The sequence below is a fragment of the Pezoporus wallicus genome, unplaced genomic scaffold (genome assembly GCF_028554395.1).
Source record: "Pezoporus wallicus isolate ANWC-B61680 ecotype Strahan unplaced genomic scaffold, APGP_CSIRO_Pwel_v1 scaffold_14062, whole genome shotgun sequence".
Taxonomy (NCBI): Eukaryota; Metazoa; Chordata; class Aves; order Psittaciformes; family Psittacidae; genus Pezoporus; species Pezoporus wallicus.
Genome location: NW_026640917.1, coordinates 511,258 through 534,671, shown reverse-complemented (window position 1 = coordinate 534,671; position 23,414 = coordinate 511,258). Strand labels below are relative to the sequence as shown.

At 52.7% G+C, this 23,414-nt stretch overlaps 1 protein-coding gene across 1 annotated transcript in view; it reads left to right on the top strand.

Annotated features, from left to right (window-relative positions):
* LOC130605605 (fibrillin-2-like) overlaps positions 1–23,414 on the top strand; it is a 95,432-nt gene that overhangs the window by 49,777 nt on the left and 22,241 nt on the right. Inside the window, exons 10-27 of the mRNA XM_057421218.1 lie at positions 2,414–2,539; positions 9,088–9,240; positions 9,881–10,078; positions 10,712–10,855; positions 12,054–12,173; positions 12,802–12,927; positions 13,399–13,521; positions 14,192–14,467; positions 14,830–14,883; positions 16,467–16,592; positions 16,979–17,104; positions 17,647–17,766; positions 18,491–18,628; positions 18,709–18,759; positions 19,852–19,977; positions 20,543–20,770; positions 20,890–21,015; positions 21,352–21,480. Of these exons, the coding sequence (XP_057277201.1) occupies positions 2,414–2,539; positions 9,088–9,240; positions 9,881–10,078; positions 10,712–10,855; positions 12,054–12,173; positions 12,802–12,927; positions 13,399–13,521; positions 14,192–14,467; positions 14,830–14,883; positions 16,467–16,592; positions 16,979–17,104; positions 17,647–17,766; positions 18,491–18,628; positions 18,709–18,759; positions 19,852–19,977; positions 20,543–20,770; positions 20,890–21,015; positions 21,352–21,480 (2,490 nt within the window). The remainder of the gene's footprint in view (positions 1–2,413; positions 2,540–9,087; positions 9,241–9,880; positions 10,079–10,711; positions 10,856–12,053; positions 12,174–12,801; positions 12,928–13,398; positions 13,522–14,191; positions 14,468–14,829; positions 14,884–16,466; positions 16,593–16,978; positions 17,105–17,646; positions 17,767–18,490; positions 18,629–18,708; positions 18,760–19,851; positions 19,978–20,542; positions 20,771–20,889; positions 21,016–21,351; positions 21,481–23,414) is intronic.

Sequence of the window (23,414 nt, the reverse complement as noted above, 5' to 3'; positions counted from 1 at the left end):
TGCTCTGACCACATGAAGCACCCACGGGGGGGTCTCTGTACCGTAGGTCTCACTTCAAAGGGCAGCTCAGATCATCTTGAACACACGCATTGCCACCGTCTCTTGCTGAGCTGGGCGGGATGCATTTCATTGTGTCTCACTTTGTCTGACCCCTCCTTTCTGTGATCACCCTCTTGTGAGAGCTGGCACCACACAGAGCTCTGGTATCCAGGAATTAACCTTGTTCGGAGGTACCATCACCTACCTGCTCCTGCTCAGGGCTGCACTAGCATCGCTAGCCACTGCATGGCACTGTGAGATTGGAGTCGGACTTTTCCTTCCCAAGTCGTTTTCCTGGTTTTCCACTGGACAGGGCACAGCTCAGCACCCCTCTGGGTAACTCACACCTATTTCTTACACAGATTTCAAGCCTCTTTCTCAGCTCTGACACTGAGGCTCATCCACCCATCAACCAGAGCCAGCTCTTCCAGCTCCTAGCACAGTTTTCTCTGGTCCCTCCCTTGCCCTGATGGGTTGGGTTCAGGTAACCTTCCCATTATCCCTTCATCACTGAAGTCTGCTGGATGAGCTCTTCCAAAGACATTCTCCATCCCCATTCCCATGTGAAAGGTCTTTACTGTTCTGCCTTTGCCCTGCAGCAGCTCTAACCTCATACATGCTAATGCCATCAGGCTCTGCAAGGTGGCTGGGCTGTTCACGGCAGCAAAACCCCCCTCAAAGGAGCAGGCTTTGACCAGTTCCTTTTCATTACTTTCCTGCCAGCCCCAGGCAGCATCTGAATTGCATATAACCCCCCCCCCCCTTAGCCATTCACAGCAGCACTGTAGATTTAAACTCCAATAAATCAAGTTGCTCGGCAGAAATGATTCATTTTGCCAATTGCCAAGGCAGGTTTTCTCGTGTTTCTTTTATTTTGCCCCTGTAAAAACTATTGGGCAAATATTGCTTCTGTCTTTTACCACCAGCTGGGCCATAACCCCCAGGCAATGGCTTTGGGTGGATTAAGTAGAGGTTGGCTCTAATTCCATCTCAGTTTCTGAATCAGATTTCAGTTGGCAATAGAAATATCGATAACCCTGCTCCCAGAGAAGTCCTTGAGTCAAGTGCCCCACAAGCACGTCTGGAACCTCTGCATTTAATGCTATTACCATTAGATATTAATATTAATATCTACTAATTATATTAATTAGTGGAAAATAGATTGCCCTTTTTAAAAGAACTGATTTACCCCTTTGTTCCCATTGATTTTTCAAAGCTTTAGGTCCCAGGTGATAACTGCACACAAGTTTTAGTGGGAGGTGTGCCTGCCCGTGGCAGGTGGGTTGGAACTAGATGATCCTTTCCAGCCCTAACTGTTCTATTCTATAAGTTATAGTCTGGCTCTCTGGGTATCATCGTACTGGTACTTGTTGAACTTTCTGCTCAAGAATTTTGTCAAGGTTGTAATAGAAATGGCCTGAAAAGGCTGGAGCATCCTGCAGTTCTCAAGCAAACCCTGTAGGGTCTCATCTTTGCGCCTCAGTTCTTGCAATGCGGATTAAAATCTAACTCTGAGCAAGATTTCATCCCCAGAAACTCTCTTAGGTTGCAGAGCCAGGCATCCAGGATCTTGGCAATGGGCACATCTCCATGGTGAGCTTGTGGTGGTGGAGCCTTGCTCACTTTCAGCTCTCACACTAGAGAGATGCTTGTAGAGCACTTTGTACATTCAGAAGCTACATGACTGGGGTGACTTCCTCTGAGGTTTGGTGCTCCTGTAGCCTTCCCATGACTGTTACCACCTGCCTGGGCACCAGGGCTGCCTGGCCCTTCTGTTGCCTGGGTCTGGCTGTTCCACCTCCCAAAACCTCGTGGCAATGTCCTTCTTTTCCGTGCTCTAAATCCAGAGAGGTGCACATCCCTGGTGTGTTACAGTCACACACACAGCAGTGGGCTGCTGGAGGAGCAGAAGCAGTGTGGGGCAGGACTTGCTAACAGGAATGGTGTTTCTTGGGTTGCTATGGGTGGGATCTCTCCAAGGACTCTCTATCTCTCTGGTTTTCCCTGTGAGGAGATAAAACAGTTCCAACTCTGGCGTGTTCATAGCACTGTTATGCAAATCACATTAAAATAGGACTGCTGATGGAGGAGCTGAACCCACAGCGTGACATGTCTGGGCCCTCCTTGCCTAACTGGTAGTACAGAGGCCTTTCCACCTGGATTTAGATGCCTGAATGCACTTAAAATTGATCCAAACCCCTCCTGTATGGAGAAACTCAGCAGATAATGCATGAGCCGGTCTCAAGCATCCCATGACAACCCATTAACAGCAGCTGCTTTCCTCTGCGATCCCAGCGCTGGTCCTGGCTCTGCACTCCAGGCAAGGAGGTGATTTGCAGGGAATCCTAATCACTGTTGGCTTGTTCTGTTCTAGATGTGGACGAGTGTGGTGCAATCTCTGGCGTGTGCGATGGTGGGGAGTGCACCAACACCGCAGGCAGCTACGTGTGCACGTGTCCACGTGGCTTCATGACCAGCCCTGATGGATCGCGCTGCATTGGTAAGATGCTAAATACATCTGAGGACCGCAGGTATGGGGAGATGTCACGCTCTGAGCCCCAGAGGGGAGGATTTGCAAATCACTGTCTTTGCAGATCAGAGGGCACATTGCTCCTGCAATAGCTGGAAAATGCTCTTTTCCTTGTGCTGTCCCTGCGTGTGCCTGTTCTGGTCACAGGTTTTGGTGCTCTTTCTCCCTCTCCATAATTTGGACTGCAGGAGCCTCAATGTTTGAGGTGTTTGAAAAGGGGTTGCTGAAGACACTGAGGAGGAGGGCTGGGGGGAAGGTGTCTGGTTGAAGAAGGCTCCTTGTGCTCCTACTCACAGAACTGCATCAGCTAGTGGGAGAATCCCAGATGCTACCCCTTTTCACCAGGTGTCATCCCACAACTGCACATTCACCCCCTTGCCTTGCAGAGGTGAAGTGGGGAAAGGTTTACTCCAAGTGTTTGCATAACCAGTGCAAACAAACAGTGACTTCTAGCATCTCGTCCTCTTTCCTGCTTAGACCACAGGTAATGGCTCATAAATCCCAATTGCCCCAAGCTAATAATCAACAGGGCTGTGGACTCAATTGGGTTCATCTCAGTGAACTCAGCCTGTGGGGAGTGAGCTGCTTTGCACTGAGCTGCTGGTCTGGATCCCCTCTGTACCCAGTGGAGAGAAAGAGATGCTTCCCAAGGACAGCTCAGGGCACCGCTGACACCTAGTCCTGCACCCGTGTTCAACCTGTTTACAGGGCCACCATTCAGCTCTTGCACACGACAGCACTCAGGTGCTGGATGGCCTCGCTGGGGCTGGTGTGTGCTGCTCCCATTTGGCTCAAGGGGTCTGGCTTTCCAAGCTTCCCAGCCCAAGCCTTCCGCGCAGTGACAAGCCGTCCTGCCTCCAGCCTGCTGAGCCTGCAGTGAATCTTGCTTGTTTAACACATCAAAACGCCCTTCCAAGCCTTGTCACTATTTGATGGTCCATTTCTCTCTGTAACAGACAGCAGCTTCTATGATAAGTAGACCAGCGCTCTGTTTACTTGCTCTCAGCGGGGGCACTTTAGTCAAAATGAATCCCAGTGTTTGTCTCGCTGTTCAGGAGGTTCATTTGCCTTTTGAAAGGCAAGGATGCAGGGATTTGTGGTGAGAAACTGGTACAAGAGCAATGTTAGTGCAATGGCAAACGTCAGGTACCGCTTTCTGTTGAGTCCTGGAAATGAATAACAGGGGAAAAAATCCCTTCCAGATTCTGTTCTATCCACAGCAACTGGAGTACAAAATGATCATGTTCTAGGGGTGGAAAGAAAACTGGTGTTGAGTCTAACACAAGAATCACCTCTGATAGAGTTTAATGAGAATGAACTGCTTTTCCTCCCTTGGTTCCCAGACCCTGCCATCCGCCTGGAGGGCTGGATGAGTCATATGGACATTTCCCACTTCCCTTGAAACCAAGAGCTTTGAGAAATGAAAACGAAGTAAAATTAGAAAGCCCAGATTTAAAAATAGCCAGAGAAGAATCAGGGAGTAGTTGGGGGTTTGGAAAGGACCGAAGCTTGTTTCGCTGCAGTGGACTATGACTGCAGCTGAACTCAATACATCATGCTCCAGCCATTTCCCTCAGCTCATACATGCTGCTGCTGTGCTGCCACATTTTGGGACAGACAGTATTTATTCTGGCACAAGACACAATTACTTTTGGGGTGTCGTTGCCCTGGGATCCATATTTTGCAAACCCTGATTTGTTTCTAGCATTTGGGGGGGGGGGGGGGGGGGTGTTAGTGCTTTGTTTGGGGGGTTTATGATAGTCCCTGATTGATATAAATCACAGGAATAGTTTGTAAAACTGGAAATGAATAAATAATGTGGATAAAGGGCGTCAGGAGAGAGCTGAAGAGATTGTCACACTGCCACCTCCAGATGTTTAGACTGGACGTGACCACGGTGCCTCATATATCATGGGGCACCAGCACTGGCTAAGTGGTGACTTTATGGTGGCAGCCTTCATATATTCCCATCCCTTTCCCCTCCCTTTTGAGTAAAGTAAACACCTTTTTATTGCATTTGCACAATCTCCTGTAGTTTCTGCAGCTGAAACAGCAAGGCCCCGAGCTTGGGTTGAGCCCAACCCTCATTAGGTGCTTTCAGTGTGAAATGGGAACAGCAGCAAAGCTGGAGAAAGGCTGTCAGAGCTTGAAATGAGCATGGAAGTGTTCACAAACCGTGTAGACGAGGCCCTCAGTGATAGGGTTTAGTGGGAGCTTGGCAGTCCTGGGATAACAGTTGGACTTGATGATCTTAATGGTCTTTTCCAACCTACTTGATGCTATGATTCTGTGCTACGCTGTGATTTATTGAATGATTCAACCACTTGTGCTTGACACAGGGAATCCAGTTCAACGCATGTTCAGAGCAGCTTCCTTCAGTCAGGCTTGTCAAAGGCAGGCTCAAGGTCCTGCAGAAGCTCCAGCAGGCTGGGAGCTGGGTTTTCCCTTTCCAGGACAATGTGTTGCTTTCCAAGAGCAGCTTAAGAAAACGGCCTTGCAGATGCATTTCCAGACACGCGCGTGGTGTTCCCCTGTCTGTGGCAAGTCAGCACTTCTGCGCATCGCTTTCTTTGCTCTTCTCCCCTGCTAGTGCAGCAAATGCTCTGAAGGATTTGGGTCTTGCTTTGCTTGGGCAGCAGCAGCAGATTTATTGCCTAAAGTTCTGGGTAGGGCCAGATCTTGCTTATAGTTGCAACGTCCTGGGCTCAGAGAAGGTTGGGAGGGTGTCACTGAGGAGTTCACCTGCCTGGGGACACCTTTTTACCCACCTTGGTCATTATCCAGGGAAGGAAAGAGCAAGAGGAATAAGGAAATGTGAGGGCAAGAAATGACAAAGGGAAATGGGATGAGGGTCACAGGCTCAAAACAGGTTGAAAAGGAGCTGGGGCCCTGAGCAGAGCTCCTCAGCAGCAACCAAGGCATTGAGGGATGCAGGAGCTGTGCACAGAGGGATGCTTTGTGCTTTGTGCCTTGGTTCTGGTGTGACTCTTCACTGAGACAGACACCACCATCTAACCTTACCCAGACAAGAAGGGAATTGGTGAGTTTTCCATCGTCGGCATCATCGGTCTAGACTGACTGTCCTCACCGCAGTATGAGGCTCCTTTTTGCACCCTTCCTCCTTGAAAACCAAGCACCATTGGACATCTTGGGTGGGAGACCTTTGGCTACACGCTGCTGTGTTGCAGCTCCATTCTGAGCTAATAGCCCTCAAGTCCTTTGTAGACAAAGCCAACTGCCTTTTGCAACCACTGGTTTGGGCTTGGTCACTTGGGCTTCTCAGTTTCTGTACATGACAAGACACAGAGTGAGAGAAATACCCACCCTTTGAAGGGCTCTCCTGGGAAGCAGTACCAGGACTTTCCATTCCTCCATCTCCCCCTGTCCCTACCCCACCACCAAGCAAAGAAACAGGGATGAACACTGCAAAGTCCTTTGCAGGTGCACAACTGGTCTTAGACACCTTGTGCACAGACGACCTGCAGTTCTGGTGTCCCCAGCATAAGGACATGGAGCTGCTGGAGCAAGTCCAGAGGAGGCCATGAGTATGCTCAGGAGCTGGAGGAGCTTCCGTGTGGAGTCAGGCTGAGAACATTGGGGCTGTTCAGCCTGGAGAGGAGAAGCTGCGTGGAGACCTCAGAGCAGCTTCCAGTGTCTGAAGGGGGCTACAAGGATGCTGGAGAGGGGCTCTGCATCAGGGACTGGAGCGACAGGACAAGGGGTGATGGGTTCAGACTGAAACAGGGGAATCAGAGACCTCTGGCAGACCTGTGGCTCTATCCCCCTCCTCTGTGCACTGTCTAATCTCATGTGGAATTTTACCTCCTTTCTTGCCTGCAGCATTATCTGATTTACAGAGGTTATTGTGCAAACCTGTTCCCTTTACAGCTGCAGGGGAAGGCAGAACAAACCCACCATGGCTTTGCGCTGGTGTGGGTGGTCCTGCAGGAGGTCACGGGGGGACTGCAGAGACCCGCTGTTCTTTCCATCCACCCCTCTCTCTGCCCAAAGGCAGCTCCAGATGAGTTTTCAATTAGCTCTGACCTTTATTTCTGAGAGAGACGATTGCAAACTGCAGCAAAGGCAGCTGAAGTTAATAACGGCGTCCAGATGAGTAAGGGCTGGACCATTCCCTCCGTTGCACAAACTGCTGTGACCTCCCTGCCTTGTCAAACTTGTCAGCACATGTCTGTCTGGGGGGAAGGAGGCTGCCTTCTCCAAATCCCTCCTTACCCATTAACTGCCTGGCTGTCACCATGTATCACAGCTTCAGGACAGCAAGCATCCCACAGCAGAGCAGCAGGAGCCGGGTGGGATCTATCCTCTCTAATGGCCAAAGGGCTTATTCCAAACTACCACCCTCAGATCTCGAGGTTCATTTTAGCTCAGCCCTAAGTCCTGATTGAGTTAAACCCCCGTTAAGGGTTGGAGGTGCAGCTTTCCCAGATGGCCCCACTATCCTGCCCTGGCTTGTTCAGAAAGCAGCTTCTTTCTGCATTGAGAGGATGCTGAGGAGCATCAACCTGTCAAGGTGCCATCTCCTGCCTCCAGCACCTGCCGAAACCTCCAAGACATGAGAATTGCTCTTGCACTCTTGCCACCTGCCAGAGATCAAGGGCTTGGGATGACCCAAACACCCCTGTCCTCGTACTGCCCTTCACTACAAGTAGGAGCTAATCCAGCGTTGCATTCAATCCCCTCGCTCGAGTTTCCTTGGTGGATGAAGTTTCCCAGAAGGGGCTGAACCCATGAATCCCAGGAAAGGCTATATCTGAGGAAAAGACCTGTGGGTTTAGTGCCCCTGGCTTTAAATGGGGTCACTGTCCTCTGGAAGTCGTTGAGCTGTGATGAGAGAAGAAATGTAACCACAGCCCAGCGATCAAACAGCTCCATGCAATCGATGCCAATGGTGCTTCAGGGAAGTGTCAGCCCGCTGGCTAGAGGCACAGCTGAGAAATCACACCAGACTTTCCCCCTCATTAATTCACTTGAGAAATAAGGACAGGAGATGAATGAATGGAAGATTCCAGGTTTTCCTGGAGGACTTGGTGCCAGACGGAGCCTGCTAGACGTGTGAAGGACCCTCAGTCTCCTGGGCCTGGTCCAGATTCCACACACACCAAACACTGGTGCCAGCCTCAGTGCCTGTGGCTTTGGCCAGGCTCATGCACTGTGACCACCATCCAGGACTTGTTCTCCTCCCAGCTCAGTCCAGGCTGTGGGAACTGACCCATGACCTGAAGCGGGCATCCGCTGGGAATGGGAGTGGGTAGGCTGGAGGGATGTGGAATTAGGAACAGGTCCATTTGTTCAGTGAGAGATGCCGGGGCCACTGGGACCTGGCAGGGAATGCGTCCTCGTGGGAAGCCTGGGACATTTGCCATTAAATCAATTGTGGGAATGAGATTCCAGTCCTTGCCAGGCCTGAGCTGTGCAGGACCACACTGGGCAGCGGTGGCTGTGGGAAGGTCCTTCCTTAGCTCGGCAGCAGGGATCACTGATGCAGGAAGCGCCTGGATCCCCAGCCTGGCCAAAGTGGTGCAGGAAACTCTGCCCACCGTGGTCTGCCAGCCCTGCCGTGCCCCAGGACCGCTGCCTGGAGCAGGAGTGCTGGGGAGTGCCCGCTCAGCCTGGGAGCCCTCAAAACAGCAGCAGGCAGCACTGGGTTGTTTCTATCACAGGGAAGTGTTTTCAGTGGCAGAAGTTTAGAGGGAAATCTATCACACTGGGTCCAGTGGCCCAAGAGAGGAGAAGACTCCATGTAGCCAAGTTCAGGGCCTGTTGGACTTCAGTGCTGGCATTGATGGCCAACCCTTGCTCACAAGTACAACTAAGCAAGACAGATGCTAACGTCAGAGGAGGAACCTGAAGAACGGTCATCTCAGCCCCAGGATGCTATTTTGTTGAATAATAGGATTTAGTCCATAGCAGTTTACCTGTCCCCAGCGAGGGGATAGGTCCAGGTGTCCATTGTGTCAGTGTTTGCAGTGGTCTCCTGCAGAACACCTCATCTCAGCCTGTTCCCTGTCCTAGCTGGAGCATTAGGTCAATGGGGGAACCCATCCCTGAGATGTTTTGTAAGTGCAGAAGCTCTGCTGAGAGGACAGACACCTGTAAATAACCCCATTTCCCTGGGAAGGTGAGGAAGCATGGGATGAGGTGGGGGATCTCATCTGTGAACTCAGCCAGAATCTGCTCGGTCATTTTGTCCAGCTCCCAGTGGAGAGGGACTGCTCACCTACTGCCTGTTTCTGGTTCTTGTTCAACCTGCTTATAGTATTTAGAAGCCTAAATGGGGACATGAGATGTAATACTGGGAAATGAGGCCTGGCCCTACAGCCTTGATGTGCTCCAGATGGAGGGGCTGGAGAACCTCATCATCTGGGGAGGATGAGGCAGAGCAGGAGGTCAGGCTGGGACATCGGGCAGCCGGAAAAGGCACCACTGGGAACGGGCACTCACCAGGAGCGTGGTGATGAGAGGTTGTGAACGTGGCTCCTTGTCCTCTCCCTCTGCAGACCAGCGGATCGGGGCGTGTTTCTCTGCGCTGATCGGGGGCCGCTGTGCCGGGGACCTTCCTGGCCAGTACACCAAGATGCAGTGCTGCTGTGACTCCGGGCGCTGCTGGGCCATCGCTCAGACCCCAGAGATGTGCCCTGTCCGGGGCTCTGGTAAGTGCAGCACAAAGAGCCTCCATCCTTGGCCACGTCCTGGCTCTGATGGCCATAGTGGTACCCAGGGTTTGACGGGGAGATTCATCACCGTACAATGCAGGGAAGGGTCACACGGGGATGCTGGCTCTCCTGCCTGGGTCTCATCTGATGCTGAGCCAGATGAGTTCAGCCAAGGCAAGAAGTTATCCCTTTCCTCCTGCCCCTTCAGCTCCCTTTGGCTCCCACCATAATTGAACCGTGGGGCTAAATGAGGGTGAGCCCAGACAGCAGGAGGCCTTGGGGAGGCACAGCACTGTAGATGTAGCTCTCTGCCTCTCTTCTTCCAACACCACCTCTGAGCAGGGTAGAGCTTTACAGTGTCTGGAACCTTCCCATGTCCTGTCCTTTCCTGCATGAAGGGCGCCCATGGTGCCATGCACCCCAAGAAGCTGTTGCCAAACACCCTGGCAAGCTGTGTCTCACCGTCTGCTCCGGAGTGCTAAAGCTCTCCTCACCCATCTGCCCTGTTCCCATCAGCACCCATCCTCTTTGCTCCCTGCCAGTCCCCCTCCATCCCTCTGTTCCCTGCACTCCGGCAGAGGCAGGAGGAGGGTTCTGGCCCTCTTGGAAAAGCACTGAGGCAGCTGCTTTGTTTCAGATGAGTACCGCAGGCTTTGCATCGAAGGACTCCCAGTCGTGCCAGGCTTCCCTGGGAACTTTCCAGCAATTCCTGGCTTCGGGCCCAACGGTGTTGGGCCAGGACTCAATGGGCCTGGAGGCATTGGACCAAACGGGGCAAACGGACAAGGCGGGATCCCGGGTCTGCCCGGAATGGGCGCAGGAAGCTCAAGCATTGGTAATTAAACTGACTTTCTTACTGCGCTGACCCACTGGGGCTGCTCGTCGCAGGACACAGGCAGCGCCTCCTCCTGCGGGCTGGTCCCTGCACACGGCCGTGCTCTCGGACAGCAGCGGGGTTTATTTTGACACAAGGCGAGCGATGGGATGTGACGCTAATTCTGTGCAGGGTGCTGAGCCCAGAAGCAGATCAAACAGCATCTGCTGGCAGGGCAAGGGCTGAGCCTGGCTCCAGTGCAGCATACCTTCCTAATGACCAAATAGGAATGAAGCTTTCACTTTAGCACCTCCCTCTCTGCCTCCCCCCTACAAAACTGGTTTTCCTACCACTTTGGATGCCTCTCTCATGGGCATCCCTGTATAGCTCCGTGCTAAGGGCTGAAGCCTGTGAAGATGCCCTGGATGTTGATAAATATCGATTCCCACCTTTCTTCCAAGAGGCTGAGGCATCTTGTGCATGTCAGCCAGGTACTGCAGCACCCTGCAGAGGCAGCTGAGTTTGTGTCTGCAGCCCCATGGTTGGTCAGGAGCATCATTGTCACAGGGTTTGGACTTCAGGACCCTTGTGCTTCCTGGGCACAGTCAAGAGAGCTGTAATCGTCTGCCTGATGCTGTCTCTTGTGCTTTCCAGGAACTGCCACTTTGAATCAGACCATTGACATCTGCAAGCATTTCACTAACCTCTGCCTGAACGGACGCTGCATCCCCACCCCATCCAGCTACCGCTGCGAGTGCAACATGGGGTACAAGCAGGACGTGCGCGGGGAGTGCATCGGTGAGTAGCTGCTGCCCCATAGCCCCCATTGCACTCAGAGACCCACACAAGACGCTGGAGATAGAGGGCTCATGTCAGGTTAGAAAGCAGCGTGGCAGAAAGGGGGTGTGTGCCCTGCGAGGGTGACCACTCCTGTGGTAGCCACAGCATTGCCATAAGCAGTGCAGTAGCCAGGAACGTGACTGCATGGCGTTGTGTGCTGGCCCAGGCTGAGTGACAGCCCTGCGTTAAGGCTGTGCAAGGGGGAGGTAAGCCTGAATTCAGCCTCGAGCTGACTGATATAAGTGAGTCTCAAGATGGAGAGATTGGACCCTTGTTTCTGCTCAGGGCAGAAGGAAGAACCTTCCTCTGAAGTGCCTCTACAGAAGAGATACAACACTAGGTTTGGAGAATGAAGGGTATGTGAGTAGAGGAGATCCAGGAAGAGCCAATCATGCAGCCTAGATCCATGGAGGGTCTGATGATACTGCAACAAGGCAACTTAGAACCACCCAGAGGCTCTATGTCACTGAGAGCAGATGGTGTTATTCTATCCTCCCATCAGAGGAAAGGGCTCAGGAGGGAGGAGCAGAATCAAACAGGGTGAATGCCTGGCTGCACAGCATACTCAGGGTTTTGGCTTCTATGATCATGGGTCTGCCTTTGAGAAGCTGGGTCTGTTGGGGTTCACCAGGGGCAAGTTGTGCCTGACCAATCTAGTGGCCTTTGATGTGACTGCATCCGTGGACAGGAAAGAGCTGTGGCTGTCATCTGTGTGGACTTCTGTAAGGTCTTTGATAGAGTTCCCCATAGCATTCTTACCTCTGCATTGGAGTGATGTGGGTTTGGCAGAGAGACTGCTGGATGGATAAGGAATTGGCTGGAGGGCTGTGTTCAAAGGCTAACAGACAATGTCTCAAAGTCCAAGTGAACACCAGTAACGAGTGGTGTCCCTCAAGGGTCCATTCTGGAGCCAATGCTCTTTAATGTCTTCATCAATGCCATAGTGGTACTGAGGGCATCCTCAGCAAGCCTGCAGATGACACCAAGCTGAGTGTTGCAGTTGGTTCTCTTGAGGGAAGGGATGCATCCACTGCTGGCTGTGATGTCAGGATGCTGAGTGCTGGGGTTGAAAGGACAGGATCAAGGCAGCCTTTGCTGCTGTACACAGCAGCTGTGTATCATGGTGACTCATGGGTTCGGGCTTTTCTTCTTGCAGATGTGGATGAGTGCTCCAGCAGCCCCTGCGTGCATGGTGACTGCGTGAACACACCGGGCTCCTACCACTGCAAGTGCCACGAGGGCTTCCAGAGCACCCCCACAAAGCAGGCTTGCATTGGTAAGCGTGCTCTGTTTCTCTTTTGGGGAGGACACAGTGTGCTGTAAGAGTGTCAGTGGGTTATGAGACCAAGGTACCAAAGGAAAATGATTGTAAAGGGGAAGGGGAGTGAAGAGTCATAGAATCATGGAATGGTTTGGGTTGGAAGAGACACCAAAACGTTTAAGCTGAATCCTTCTTGTGGTTCTCTTTCTGGTGGTGGAAATCAGGTCCTCACTTCTTCACAACACCTGTTACATGTGGCATTTTGGGGCTGTTCAGCCTGAAAAAGGGAAGCTGCATGGAGACCTCAGAGCAGCTTCCAGTGTCTGAAGGGGGCTATAAGGATGCTGGAGAGGGGCTGGAGTGATAGGACAAGGGGTGATGGGTTCAGACTGGAACAGGGGAAGTTCAGGTTAGAGATAAGGAAGAAGCTCTTCCCTGTGAGGGTGATTGACAGAGCCTTGGGTGACATGGTCTTTGTGTGAAGCATCCCTGCCCATGACAGGGGGTTGGAACTGGATGACCTTATGGTCCCTTCCAACCCAAACCATTCCATGATTCTATAATCCTAAACTGGATCTGATCCTAAACTGGATTGCTTCTCACTCCACCTGCTGCTACTTTCTTGTGCTTGTTTCCCTGGCAGATATCGATGAGTGCATCATGAATGGGGTGATGTGTAGGAACGGCCGCTGTGTTAATACTGATGGAAGCTTCCAGTGTATCTGCAATGCGGGCTTTGAAATCACCCCTGATGGCAAGAACTGTGTTGGTAAGCTACCTCCCCATGCACTTGGGACTGAGACTATGTCCTTCATAGCGTTTGGTGATTACTTTAATCTCTGCTGTATTCCCTTCATCTCCAGGGCTGAGTGCATCTTAAAATGAGAGGACTGAAATGGGAAGGTGTTTTCTAAGGGTGCTAGTGCTGCCGGAGTGCTGCCTGTAGGTTTTGGGGTCCAGGAGCATGAGCAGGGCTGGGTCTGGAAGGAGGACATTCTCCAGCAGCCAGTGTCTGAGTCCTGCTGTGAGCTGCACTGGTGACCATGGTACTGAGAGCAGCAGGGATGCAGCAGGACAGCTCTCACCCAGGAGCAGCAGTGGGATCTCTGCCTTGAGGATTAGCACCCACTGCCATAAGAACCAATCTGACCAGGAGATGGGAGTCAGAATGTTTTTGAGCACAGGAGAGTCTTGCTGAAGCTCTCAGGCTCAACTCATGGTTTCTGTTTGTCCTCCCCAGATCATGATGAATGTGCCACGACCAACATGTGCCTCAATGGGATGTGTATCAATGAGGATGGCAGCTTCAAGTGCATCTGCAAGCCTGGTTTTGTGCTGGCTCCCAATGGGCGGTACTGTGTCGGTGCGTAGGTCCCCAGCCTTGGCCCTTGTCCTCTTCCCAGCCTGCTGCCCACATTCCTGGGGACTTGTGATGTGTCTGAGACAAGAGGAGCTGAGGAAAACCAAGGCTGTTGCCAGACCTCTCCTGTTCTGCCTTCAGAAATGGCCCCCTCACAGCAAAACGGGCACAGGGGGAAATGTTCTTGCACCTCCACTACAGCACAAATTGGAGCTTCAATCCTCTTTCTGGGGGAGGTAAAGCAGGGCTCTGAAGCTTCGTGTTACCGGTGTGAGCTGGCAGCACTCATCTCCACAGCTTCCTCAGCCCCTGCAGCACATTCCAGCGCGCTTTGTGGGCCACCTCCCAAAGCCAGGCAGGTTAGAATGGGAAGGCAGAGTGGAGAAAGGAGGAGGAGGAGAGCACAGCACTTCTTTGATATGCTGCTGTGACATGGGGTGAATTCTCTGGGTCACTGAGCTGTAAACGGAGAATGGGCTGGGTCTGAGGACACCAAAGATCCCTGTTGCTTCCTTTGAACCATCAGGAAGAGTCAGCAGAGCACACAAGGGATGTGATGCTCGAACTGCACCCTCTTAGCATCCAAGTCACCCCAGAAAAGAGCGCAAAGCTCCTGTCGGTGCCTCCTTCTGCCTGTGTTTGAGTAACAGCCACTTTCTCCTTCCTCTTTCAGACATCGACGAGTGTGAGACACCAGGGATCTGTATGAACGGCTGGTGCATCAACACAGAGGGCTCCTTCCGCTGCGAGTGCCTGGGGGGCCTGGCCATCGGCGTGGATGGCCGGGTCTGCGTGGACACCCACATGCGCAGCACGTGTTACGGAGGCATTAAAAAGGGCACATGTGCTCGTCCCTTCCCAGGGGCAGTCACCAAGTCTGAGTGCTGCTGCGCTAACCCAGACCACGGCTTTGGAGAGCCCTGCCAGCCCTGTCCAGCCAAGAACTCTGGTGAGCTCCTCTTCCATCTCAGTTTGCAGAGAGCCTGCGAGGTGCTTAGAGACACCCCAGGTCCTGGAGATGGCCTTGACAGCTTGGCAGGGACATGGGAAAGCCATAGGCAGTGGGAAAGGAATGCCATGCGGTTACAGATTGAGGCTGGATCCACAAATCTGATGCTGATCTCTCTGCAGGGCTTCTCGCAGTGTTGGACTATTGAGTGTCAGCTCTAAAATACACAGTGTATGAGTGTAAACTGACACTGCTTGGAAGCCCATAGGTGACATTCAATAAATCCAGCATTACCAAGAGTTGATGTGGCTGGGTGTGAACTGTCTAGAAAAGCTAACAGCTCTGTTGCGCTTTCCACACAGCTGAATTCCAGGCGCTCTGCAGCAGTGGCATTGGGATAACAGCTGATGGCAGAGGTACGTGCATCCCATGGGCCAGAGTCCAGACAAGCACCTCCAACATCACTCTCAGCTCTTTCTTTCAGCTGCTTTTAATGCAGCGTGCATGCATCTGTAGGTGTGTGTGCCATGGGAGGCTTGGCACTGCGGAGGGTGTGCTGGAGAGCTAGTCCATGACACCCGTGTATGTAAGAGCTGTTTGTGAGTAAGCACAGGGTAGTTTGCATAGCCTGGGTGGGTGTAAGTGCATGCAAGAACCTATCTCTGTGTTAGTGAGTGTCAGTGGGTGGGATGCGAGCTTGGGCACAGGGAGAGAGGAGTGCTGTGTGTCTTGTCTGCTCCCTCCATGAGTTAATGTTGAGCAAGCATCCCCAGGGACTGTGTGTTGAACCAAGGAGTTGATTCCTGGCACCCTGTGGGAACTCCATTGCTGGGGATGTACACACAGAGTCCGGCTTTACTCCCTGCTCTGGTGGGAATGAAGAGCATGACCAATTGCATCCTCTTGCCTGTTTCCATCCCCTGCCCTCCAGCTCCATGGTCACAGGGGGGGGAAGAGGGCTCAGGGAGAGGGAGGTGATAAGCGTGTGTTGGGATGTGTTGCCAATGGGCTGCTTTGAATTAGACAGCAAGAGGTCAGGCAGGCGGCTGCGCTGCCAGCCCCGGGCAGTGCTTGGATCAGCAGGAAGAGCACAAAGCAGCCAGCGAGCTCCGGCCTTTCAGAACTTTCCAAATGGGAATGAGCCAGCGGCAAAGCCCTGGTGACTTCTTGGGCTTCCCTCCAGGGCACCGTCGCTTGGCCAAAGCCAGTTTCAGCCTAACGATAAGATGCTTTCTAGCAAGAAGCTAACGTCAGACGTGCTCTGGTCAGCCCATTGCTGCCTGCAGCCAGGGCTGGATGCACTCAGTGCTCTCCAGGGTTGCATTTCCCAGGGGATGTAACCAAAATCCAACGGCGTGGAGACAAAGGCCAGCAGTGTCTGGGAAGCCCTGGCCTGGGCTTCTTGCCATCTGGCTCTATGGCACTGTGAGGACGCTGCTGTACAAACACAAACCTGCCCTGTGCTGTGGGGAGCCTGGCTCTTGCCAGGGTAAAATCTCTTTGCCCGGGTACCACAGCAGGTTGTCCATCATGCTCTGCCCTTGCCCCAGCTGGACCCAGCATTCTGCTCATAGCATCTTATGAACAGTTCTTCCTCCCAGCTTTACCAGTAGGAGGGATAATTAAATGGTGTGCCCTGAGTACTTGAGATAAAGATACTGTAAGGAGAGCCAGGAACGTAACAGAAAGACCTGAGAGCCCTTGATATGGAACTGAGTCGGGGTTTATCTCAACCCCTTATCCAGTTCTCCCCTTCTGAGCCCAGAGCCCTATGCTAGATCACACCTGTGTATCCCCAGGACAAGATGCCCAGTGCCATAGCCCCAGGAAGGGAGGAAAAGGGGTCTCCAGGACCTACTGGGTCAAACCAGTGGGACAGGAAGGAAGGATTTCTGCAGTGGGGTGCTCACTGTAAGGAACAATGCAGAATTCTTGGGGGGAAGATTTCTGTATTTGTGTTTGCCGGGACCCATCTGATTTGCCTTCTTTCCCTGTGCAGACATCAATGAATGTGCCCTCAACCCTGACATCTGCCCCAACGGCATGTGTGAGAACCTGCGCGGGAGCTACCGCTGCATCTGCAACCTGGGCTACGAGTCGGATCCCACGGGCAAGAACTGTGTGGGTGAGTTCAGGGCAGCCCCAGCTCCCTGTGGCGGGCACCCAGGAGCTCAGGGGTGCTGGGGAGAGGGTGGCACGCACTCGGTGTGGGGCTGGGAGCCAGGGGCAGGCCTCTGACTGCCCAGGAGCCTGCGGGGATAGAGCTGATGCCCTCAAGCTCTGTTCCCGTTCAGGGATGCGTTGTCCACATAGAAGAGCACAAGGTGCTTTGTGTTTGCATGGCACCTTGTACCAGGCAAGCTACATGTATGTACATCGCATATACGTGTAGCAAGGTAACATACCTTCCACATGGCATTGCTCTGAGGGTGGTGATGCATTTCTGTGCCTGTCAGGCTGCCAGAGCTCTGAGGATGCTGTAGCTCATCAACCCCATCTCTCTGCCCACAGATGTTGATGAATGCACTGTCAATCGCCTGCTGTGTGACAATGGACTGTGCCGCAACACACCCGGCAGCTACACCTGCACCTGCCCCAAGGGCTTTGTCTTCAGGACAGAGACAGATACCTGTGAAGGTAACGTGACTTGAAGGGACCTGAGAGCATCTTCATGCCTGAAAGGGAGCTCAGGGTCTAACCACAGTGGTTTGAACTGGAGCAGATCCAGCCTTTGGGTTTGTGGTTTCTTTTCCTGCAAGGGGCAAGTTTCACACTTCATCTCAAAGAGCAGACATCCAAACCCAGAACATCTGGGCTGTTCAGTGACAGAAAACCACAACAATTTCCTCTAGGGCTCCCAAATTTTAGCTAAAACCTGACCAAAATTGCAAGTTTTGGCGAGTTGACTGCAAGCTTACACTTTGGAGTGGGGGAAACGATTTGCTGACCACAAAGTCCTCAAATGTTTGAGAATTGGCCCTTTGTGCATAAATGTCTGCTTAGAGGGGGAAAAAAAAGAGATTTTCTGTAAAGAAGGTGAAAAATGGCCTGGACTGAGGGTCCTCTGGACAGTTGAAAACCTCTTTTCTTCATGTTCTTTATCATCTCCCTCCCGTCTCTGGCCCAGAAAACCGGGTCCCATGGCACTCACTGCAGTGACAGTCCCTTTCTTCCCACAGATATCAATGAGTGCACCTCTAACCCCTGTGTGAACGGTGTCTGCAGGAACAATGCTGGCTCCTTTGCCTGCGAGTGCTCCCCTGGCAGCAAGCTGGACCCCAGCGGCACCATCTGCGTGGGTAAGGATGTGACAGGCAGCTCTGGGACGGTGGCTGGTATCAGCAGTGCCCATCATCACCCCTTGCTGTTCATCTGAAGCAAGCCTTGTATTCATGGCTTGGGGACGGGGATCTTTTGACCCCTCTCTTTCTCATCCAGTGTTTCTTTGGCTGTTGATAACAATTACCATCTTACTCATGCATCCAGAGAGCCTGAGAAGCTGCAACCTCAGGCAGTGCTTTGAGCAGTGTGCCACAGCCATGGGGTCCCAGGGGATCCTCAGGGCACCAGGATGGTGGGTTCTCACTCAGCAGATGGGTTTGTAGTGTGCTGACATTAAGGCACATCAGGATGAAGTAGATCCCTTCTCATCAAGACGGTAAGGTACCCACTTCCCACTCCTAGGTGGTGAGGGGCAGCTGGAGGAAAGGACTGTTTCTACCCAGAAGAGGAGCAGGCTGGAACTAGGGGAAGGGCAGGACACAGAAGTGATGCAATAGGTGTATCAGAGAGCACAGAAATGCTGCTCCACAGCACAGCAGTGCTCAGGAGACCAACAGAGTTTGTGTCCATGCACTTGACTCCACAGCATGAAGGATAAAGTGACACCAGGGAGCAATAGTCCCACTGCAGCTCCACGATAGTTTCTTCCTAGCTGCTTCTCTTGGCAGCCTGGCTTCCATGGAGCTGGGAACGTCCACCAAGGAGCAGCTCTTCACTCGTGTCTTGTCTTTGCCTCTCCAGACAGCATGAAAGGGACGTGCTGGTTGAACATCCAGGACGGACGCTGTGAGGTGAACATCAACGGGGCCACCCTGAAATCCGAGTGCTGTGCCACGCTGGGGGCAGCGTGGGGCAGCCCCTGTGAGCGCTGTGAGATTGGTAAGGCTCTGCAGGCACCACCCTCGGGAAGGCAGGGGGAAGCCCATTTCTTGGCTGACATTTCCCCTGTTTCCTTGCAGATACTGCCTGTCCCCGGGGATATGCTAGGATGAAGGGGGTCACATGTGAAGGTAAACTGCTGCAGGACCCAGAAGATGAGGGTTTTGACTGGGAGCATGGTCACTCCTTATTGCTGTCCTGCGACTCTGGGTCTTTGGTGGGGGATCTACGCTTCGTGGCCCTTTGTCGGACTGTCTCCACTGTGTCCATCTCTGTCTCATACTGTGATGGCCAGAACTGAACTCCAGTTGTGCCCTCATGCATGCTGAGTAGAGGGGAAGCATCACTTCCCTCAACCTGCTGGCAACACTCCTAATGCAGCCCAGGATACCACTGGCCTTTGCAGCAAGGGCACGTTGCTGCCTCGTGTTCAACTTGGTGTCTACCAAGACCCCAGGCCCTTTCCTGCCAAGCTGCCTTCCAGCTGGGTGACCTCCAGCATTTATGAGTGTTCCTGGCAGCCCATTTCTCCAGCTTGCCAAGGTCCCTCTGGATGGCAGCGTGACCTTCTGGTGTGTCAGCCGCTCCTCCCAGTTCTGTGCCAGCAGCAGCTTTGCTGAGGATACGCTTTACCCCATCATCCTGATAACTAATGACCATGTGAAACAGGATCAGACCCGGTGCTGAGGCCACTGAACAGCACGCTCTGGGCCCAGCTTTCAATCTATCTCACTATCTGCTCAACCAGCCCATACATCAGCAGCTTCTGTAGGAGGCCCTTACGGGAAGCAGCGCTCAGGGTTAGGTGGCCAATGTCCACCGCTACTCCCTTGCCTACTGGGCCAGCCACTTTATCATAGAATTAGATCCAGCTCATCAGTCATGACTCCCCCTGCTCCATCCATGCTGACTCCTGATGATGATTTTCTTGTCATTCATGTACCTGGAGATGGGGTTCCAAGTGTAGCTGCTCCATCAGCAGTACTCCTGTTTGTGAGTCCTGCTGTCACTCTATCAGTGCTATGCCAGCCAACAGGACCACGCTACCTCTGACAGGCTTTGGAATGCCCTTGCAGAAGTGCCTGGGCATGGCTGTGGCTCTGTGACAGGATGCCGGTTTTAGTCTTTTGGACTCCTTCCATCTCCTCCAAGAGCTCCTCAAGGCCACACTGGGCTTGTCCATGTGCTGCTCTCATGCCTGCCTCTTGCTTTTGTGCCAACAGATGTGAATGAGTGCGAGGTCTTCCCTGGTGTCTGCCCAAACGGGCGCTGTGTGAACACTGCTGGCTCCTTTCGGTGCGAGTGTCCAGAAGGACTGACCCTTGATGGCACTGCTAGGACATGTGTGGGTAAGGAAACCTCCTCTCAGCCACATCCTGGTCACTGTTCAGCCCTATCTACAGTGCTCCAACCATCCCCTACCCACCACGTGCAACAGTCTTGAGAACCGAGTGATGGCACATCATACCTGCAAGGCTGCCATAGCTTTGTGTCTGCAGGTTCAGCTAGTAAAGCAATCATTCTCCTTGGGTGGACTTCAGGGGTAGACATGCAATTAACCTAACTGGTTAATGACATGGCCCAGCAGCCCTAAACCAACTCCTGGCTGCTTTCTGGGCACACCATGACAAAACTCTGCCCTTCATATGGGCCATCTGCACTACTACACTGTGGAGGTTCCTTTCTCTGGTCCTGTTGCAGTCACAGGCTGGCCATGGCCATGCTATTCAATCTCTTGTAGCATCGCAAAGAAGGTGGCCTCATCCACATGGCCCCTACATGGGCATTGCTTGGAGGATGCTCCAGCCAAAGCTGTTCCAGAAACCTTGCCAACTCTGTCACAGGCACTGATACCTCTGGTTTCCCCAGAGGTTGGGTGCTGCAGTCAAGGGCTCAGCTCTGCTCTCTCCCCAGATGTGCGTGTGGAACAGTGCTACATGAAATGGGATGAGGATGAGTGCACGGAGCCCCTGCCAGGCAAGTACCGCATCGACATGTGCTGCTGCTCCGTGGGCTCAGCGTGGGGCATCGACTGTGAAGAGTGTCCCAAGGTTGGCTCCAGTGAGTACAAGGCCATCTGCCCAAGGGGACCCGGCTTCGCCAACCGAGGAGACGTGCTTTCAGGAAGGCCTTTCTACAAAGGTGAGAAGAAAGAGGAGCTGCTGTGCTCAGCCCAAGGACGCTGCTGCTTGCCTGGGGACTCTAAGCTTCACTGCAGACATCCCCTCCCTGAAACGTTGCTGTTCTGTCTTCACCCACAGATGTGAATGAATGCAAGGTCTTCTCCGGCCTGTGCACTCATGGGACCTGTCGAAACACCATTGGCAGCTTCAGGTGTATCTGCGGCAACGGCTTTGCTTTGGATGCTGAAGAAAGGAACTGCACAGGTAAGGGAAGAGCAGCTTCCTTGGGAACACTTGCCCATCTTGCAGCCTTGTCCACCTCGTGGAATTCTTAGCATGATGGTGGAACCCAGCGGAGCCACAGCTTTTATCTTAGGGACATACTGAGAAGCCAAAGGCAGGTCCATGAGCTGAAGGCTCCTTCTGCTCACGGGATGAAAGATGAATCCTGCACCAGAGAGCAAGTTTAACTGCTGTCTCTCCCTTCAGGAAGAGAAGTCCTTGCCAGTCCCTGTTCATTGAATTTGCTGTGCAGTACAGGCAGCTGTAGCGGTGCCCGTAGTCTGTTCTGCCTCCACTAGCTGCTCTTCATCCCCACAGACATCGACGAGTGCCGCATCTCACCAGACCTGTGTGGCCATGGCACCTGTGTCAACACGCCGGGCAGCTTCGAGTGCGAGTGCTTCGAAGGCTACGAGAGTGGCTTCATGATGATGAAGAACTGCATGGGTAAGGACGTGTCTCCAGGGCAGGGCTGCACCTTACTCGTTTGCAACAGGGAAGAAAGGAGCTGGCGCCACTGTGCCAAGCTGCTCCCTGTGTGTCTGGCTCTCTAGCATCCTGTCTGTCTGCTCCTTGGTATTAAGCCAGATCTCTTCATTGCCCTCTGGGGGAGCAGTGGGAGTCCAGGGTAGTGAGTCTTTTGCCTTGCTTTCATTGCAGAGGTGGAGCTGGGCTGAAGGGCAGCACGTGTAGAGAGAGGGATGCTGTGCCTGGAGCTGAGGGCACCGCAGATGTAATCCTGGGACTGCTGTGCTCTACCTGGGCCCAGCAGTGAAGGGCTCCACGCTATCTCTGCTAGCAGTGCCCCAAGGCTCTGCCCCATGCAGAGGCAGTGAAAAGGTTGTGAGACTTGGAGCCCAAAACTGGGATTCTTCCCTCAGAGACCTCTATTTACATTGACCTCCTGGTCCAGAGGCCAGAGCCTGTGCCTGGCACCAGGGCTGGTGGTGCCCCATGAGCCAGAGAAGGAGACTGGCAGCCCAGACCAGCATCAGGGAGGACTCTATATGTATATATATATATATATACATATATATATATGTAGTATAGTGCATCTTGGGCTCTTCCTGTGCAGCATTCATGGGATATCATTGGTCCTGCCCTGCCACCTCCTGGCCACCCTTACCTCAGCTGTGGGAGGCCACAGGGGAGCCCAGGTGCCACCAACCAGCTTTCCTCCAGTTCTTTCCCATCCCTTTCCTGCTTGCTGTACCCAAAGGGCATTTCCCTGCAATCCCAGTGTGATGTTGCCTCCCTTATTTTACATTAGACTAAGGCCCCGTGTTTCCTTTCCCATCTCGTACTTGTTCGTGCACAATGCTCATTCCCCTTGCACCAAACCTTGGCCACTAACCTTTCCTCTTGTTTCAGCCACCAGCAACTGGAGCTTGAGCTTGGCATTGCCACTGAGCTGGGACAGGAACCATGCCTGGTATTTTCATTCCTGCTCCGTAGGGAGACGGCAACCTCTATGCTGGAGGTTGGCTACTGCCCAGTGGAGCTCTGCCAGGCCAGCAGCTTGAACTCATTGGCTGTGAGCTCCAGTTCTCATGCACGCTTGGCTCCGTCCTTTGGGTGATGTCTCATCTCCTTCTACTTATTTTCAGCCTTGTGTTACCCATCTACTCTTTATTCTGCCACTGATTCTTTACATATCCACACTCTAAATGTACACCCATCTCCAGACGTGATTCGTACCGTATGTTCAACCCTTACATTGAACCATGGCTTTTCCAACAGCATTGCAGAATGTTTCTCAACTTGTAGATGTTTCTGTAGATGTCTCCATGCCACCACAGGTGTCTTCCTAACTTGGTTCATCTACCTGCCCTAAATGATGTCTCACAGGCTACATCGGTCATTTAAATCCAGTTACATGTAGCTTGGTCCCTTTCTTAGGTAATGTGTGTTCCTTGCAAGGAGCTGTCAGTTATATCATGATTAGATCACTACTGAGATTAGTAGACCTATTATTTCTACTCCTCTATTAGAAGACACATTAAGCTTTGGTCTTTATAGCACTGCTGTCATTGCACATCCCACAGCCACGTGCCATTAAATCAAATGCCTCCACATGGAGAAATCCCTTGCTCAGCAAGAGGTTCACCATTTGATAGCTTGCGTCTCTGCCAGCTTGAAGCTTGCTGATTCAACCAGTTTTCCTTGGCCTGCTTTCCACCCAATCTTTGCTAAAATGACTCTCAACCTGGCCTCACTTCTGGGTGAGAGCTCATCAAGCGCTGCTGTTTCTGCCCTGTTCCTTGGGATGCGCAGCATTTTCGTACCTCAGCCATGAATCAATAGCCTCGACCATTAATCAAGCCCCTGTCCAGTTCCCCAGACCCATGGCACAGATCAAGTCCTTCACGAGGAGTTCTGGT